Source organism: Paramormyrops kingsleyae, chromosome 18 (genome assembly GCF_048594095.1).
Source record: "Paramormyrops kingsleyae isolate MSU_618 chromosome 18, PKINGS_0.4, whole genome shotgun sequence".
Lineage (NCBI taxonomy): Eukaryota > Metazoa > Chordata > Actinopteri > Osteoglossiformes > Mormyridae > Paramormyrops > Paramormyrops kingsleyae.
This window is the reverse complement of record NC_132814.1, coordinates 8,706,854-8,710,589: the sequence shown is the minus strand read 5'-3', so window position 1 is coordinate 8,710,589 and position 3,736 is coordinate 8,706,854. Positions and strand designations below refer to the sequence as shown.

The 3,736-nt window shown below is 41.0% G+C and overlaps 1 protein-coding gene across 2 annotated transcripts; it reads left to right on the top strand.

Annotated features, from left to right (window-relative positions):
- Positions 1-281: 281 nt before the first annotated feature.
- On the top strand, positions 282-3,307 carry b9d2 (B9 domain containing 2). 2 transcript variants are annotated; one of them, XM_023800559.2, is made up of 4 exons: positions 282-415; positions 1,793-1,881; positions 2,129-2,254; positions 2,551-3,307. In XM_023800559.2, the coding sequence occupies exons 2-4, from the start codon at positions 1,794-1,796 to the stop codon at positions 2,862-2,864; spliced, it is 528 nt and encodes a 175-aa protein (XP_023656327.1). In that variant the 5' UTR covers positions 282-415; position 1,793; the 3' UTR covers positions 2,865-3,307. The 2 variants fall into 2 exon arrangements, with proteins under 2 accessions (XP_023656327.1, XP_023656328.1); XM_023800560.2 differs by lacking the exon at positions 282-415 and adding an exon at positions 1,535-1,622.
- The last annotated feature ends 429 nt before the right edge of the window (positions 3,308-3,736 follow it).

The window sequence follows — 3,736 nt, the reverse complement described above, 5'->3', positions numbered from 1 at the left end:
TTTGCCCATGTAATACAAAATAAACTATTAACAAACAATGCTTGTATTACTAATCGTTCATTATGTCATTATACCTAGGTAGCTCTGGTTAATTTTTGCCGTCTTATTGAGTTAGACTGTGTGAAGACAGCTATTTTTAATTGCTTGAAATAGTATTTTACAGCGGTTTTATGAATATTAGAATTTAAACAACACGCCCCCTGTCGAAACAAAGCTGTAATAACTTCCTGGAAAGGAAACGGACTGTTGAATCACGTGATGAACACCACCAATAAGGAGCGGTTGACGAGGGGTTGCTAAGGAAGTGGCTCCGTTTTATGTCACCGTTTGGCCTTGGTGATGATAAATCACTGTAAATAAGATTATCTGGTACTAATACATCAGAATACAGCTTCTGGTTCTCCTGCACCGCGCGGTATGTTTTATTCATTTTCCCGTTTGCATTGCAAAATAAACACACGAGGCATTTTATTCGTGTGTATTATAGCACATTAGCTAACTTTAACGGTTTAACTTCAATGAACTGATCGTTCATTCTAAGCAGTTTAGTATTTATATTTATCATGCTAGAGATATGAAACGTTGCGAGCAGAACAAGTAAATATCAGAACAAATCGAATAGTGTTTCATGCATTCTTCTGAGTGTGGCGTTATATACTTTGCTAGTCATTGCAGTTTATCTATATAACTAGTGCTGGATAATAAATACGACTAACCCCGACTTAAGCATTTAAATTAGACTGATAATTCCACCTAACGGAACCCTTTTAGATGCCTTTCGCCAACTTATTATTAGACAATTGAAAAAAAATGGGTTATATTGTGAAGGAGAAGAAATTGCGGAGTGAATTTTTATACGTATTGGACGTATTCAGGTATCCTGTAAACATCAGCATCAGAATCATTTTATTCGCCAAGTACGAAAAGTACGAGGAATTTGGTTTGGTGCGGTTGGTGGCATGTGGTACACAATCAAACATATAATCCAGACAGGAACAAAAAAAACATAAAGAGTGAAGAATGAGAGTCATTCCATGTCAAATAATCACACTTTCGGACCTAATCGTAACGGATTTTAACGAAACTTGACGACGAGTTCTGAAAGTGTGATGATTTGATATGGAATGACCCGAATGGAAATATCAAGTTTCAAGTTTGTCATATACAGATAACAATGGAACATCATTACCTAAAATGAAATTTCTTGGGCCCAGAGCCACCTTAAGGTTTGCACAGTAAAAGAACATTTAGCAGTAAAATAACATTTAGGTTTTCACTTAAGGAGAATAAAGTAAAGTAATAAAATGGAAGAAGTAGTAAATAGTGAAATAAAATAGTAAGGTGCATAGTAGACAGTGTTTAGCATTTGAAGTACTTACAGAAATATTTAGTATATGTATTTACCAGGGGTGGCCAATCTTATTCTCAAAGGGCCAGTCTGTATGCAGGTTCTTAACCATTAGGTCAGCTGTTCAAATCCAGGTGTGAGGACCGTTCAGCCAATCAGTCCTCTAATTAGTAATCTAATTAGGGAGCTGCAGCAAAAACCCGCACACACACCGGCCCTTTCTGGGTTGGATCGGCCACCCCTGATTTAGACATTCCTTCATTTGTGCAAAAAGGTAAGTTTAAGGTGATTGGTTTGTTTTTAAAGTGACTGTAGAAGGACCAGAGTTCAAGGGGGGAGGTTCAGTATTACAGCAGTTCAGTAGCCAAATTAACATGCAGACATAAAAATTTATTTCATCTTATTGGCATCGATGCCTAAATCCTGTCACTGTTTCTTCCACAGGATGGCTGAGCTCCACATAATTGGACAAATCGTAGGCGCCAGTGGTTTCCCTCACAGCAGCCTGTTCTGCAAATGGGGAATTCACACAGGTGCTGTGTCTGTTTGCTTCTGGCTCTGTGTACACTGGTGTGAGGGTTTCTGACGGCTGCCTGCTCTGCAAATGGGGAATTCACACAGGTGCTGTGTCTGTCTGCCTCTGGCTCTGTGTACACTGGTGTGAGGGTTTCTGACGGCTGCCTGCTCTGCAAATGGGGAATTCACACAGGTGCTGTGTCTGTCTGCCTCTGGCTCTGTGTACACTGGTGTGAGGGTTTCTGATGGCTGCCTCTCTTTCAGGAGGAGCTTGGAGGCTCCTTTCAGGTCTGAGGGAGGGCCAGACCCAGGTGGACTCTCCCCAGACCTCGGACGTGGCCTTTTGGAGTCACCCCATCGACCTGCACTACGCCACCAAGGGGCTGCAAGGTGAAAGAGCCTTAGTGAAAAGCTAGATACTTAATAAATACTAATAATTAGAAAATAAATTTAGTGAGAAAAAGGGGAAAAAAAATGAAAAAGTGTAATCTCCCTTCTTACAGTAGGAGATACTTGGTCAGTTTTTATGACAATTAAAGTTCACATAATACAGCAGAACAAACCCTAAAATAAAAAGTAGGCAGTTACAGTATATGTTCCTGTTAATTACCTGAAATTTTAAATAAAAATGATGGATTTTTATATTGATATTCTTATATTCCGCTGTTTTTTTCTGCCCCCTAAAGGCTGGCCCAAACTGCACCTGCAGGTCTGGCACCAGGACTCGTTCGGTCGCTGTGAGCTCTCCGGCTACGGCTACTGCCATGTGCCTTCCAGCCCCGGGCACCACCGGCTGCGCTGCGCCACCTGGAGGCCGCTCGGATCCTGGCAGGAGCAGCTGGCACAAAGCTTCGTGGGCGGGGGGCCCCAGCTGCGGTTCCCGGACGTCATCTACAGTGGGGCTGACCGCTACCGGCTCCATACGGGGGCGGCGGGCACGGTGGAGCTGGAGCTCGGCATTATTCTGCGGAACTTTGACAAATACGGCGTGGAGAGCTGAATGCAGAGGAAGACGGCGAGGGACATGGCAGGATCAGTAACTGCTGGATGGGAGGAAGGCAGTACAACAGAGTGGCAAATGGGTGGGGCTGTCACTGCCTTTCAAGCACATCTGCCTCAATTGATCTCTGGTTTCTTGAGGTCATTCAAATTTTTTGTCAAAGATTTACAGACAGTCGATGAGTAAAATGCTCCTCAAGAATATTGTGCTGTTTTAACACAAGGGGGCAGCATGTACTCTTTTTTTTTTAAACCCCCTTACTGTTTTCTGCCTATCATAAAAAATCTGAAAGGAATCCTCAATTTATTATGTAATATTAATAGTCTTTTTTTTACAGTGTTATTTTGTATTTTCATACATGTATGCGATTGAATTTGGCCTTGTGTTTTGCTTTGTTTTAAAAAACTGTTTTTCATAACTTTATTAAATGCTTTTTACATTGATCCGTGTGCCTGTGGTTTTATTACTTTATCACTTTATCTAGCTTATGCCTCTTTATGTTTGAGAGGTTATTAAATGCAGACAGTAAGCGTGAGAGACTTCCTTTAGTGGAAACATACCTGAGACACACGTATTTTTAGTCTGATAATTGAAAGAAAGTATTTAATTTTGTAAACACGGATACAAGAAGTTTCTTCAGTTTTGGAAATGCTTCTTTTTCTTTTTTCTGTGTATGTTACATGGGCTGTGAGGTGGAGTGTCTTTATTTTTTGCCCAATCATTCAGTCAGAATTAAATGTGTCAGTTTCTTTATCAATCAAAGAATGAATGTTGTGATCAGACAGTATCCAGTGGTCATTATCAAGTCAATCCTTTTGTAAGGTTTTTACTGGAGTTAAGTGTGTAAGCCGGTCCGCAGCTCCCACTGAGCG

Excerpts from the sequence above, each read along its gene's own strand:
- b9d2 (XM_023800559.2), top strand. The coding sequence starts at position 1,794 with ATGGCTGAGCTCCACATAATTGGACAAATCGTAGGCGCCAGTGGTTTC. Across the intron at positions 1,882-2,128 it reads CAAATGGGGAATTCACACAG|GAGGAGCTTGGAGGCTCCTT; the intron begins GTGCTGTGTCTG and ends CCTCTCTTTCAG. Across the intron at positions 2,255-2,550 it reads CGCCACCAAGGGGCTGCAAG|GCTGGCCCAAACTGCACCTG; the intron begins GTGAAAGAGCCT and ends TGCCCCCTAAAG.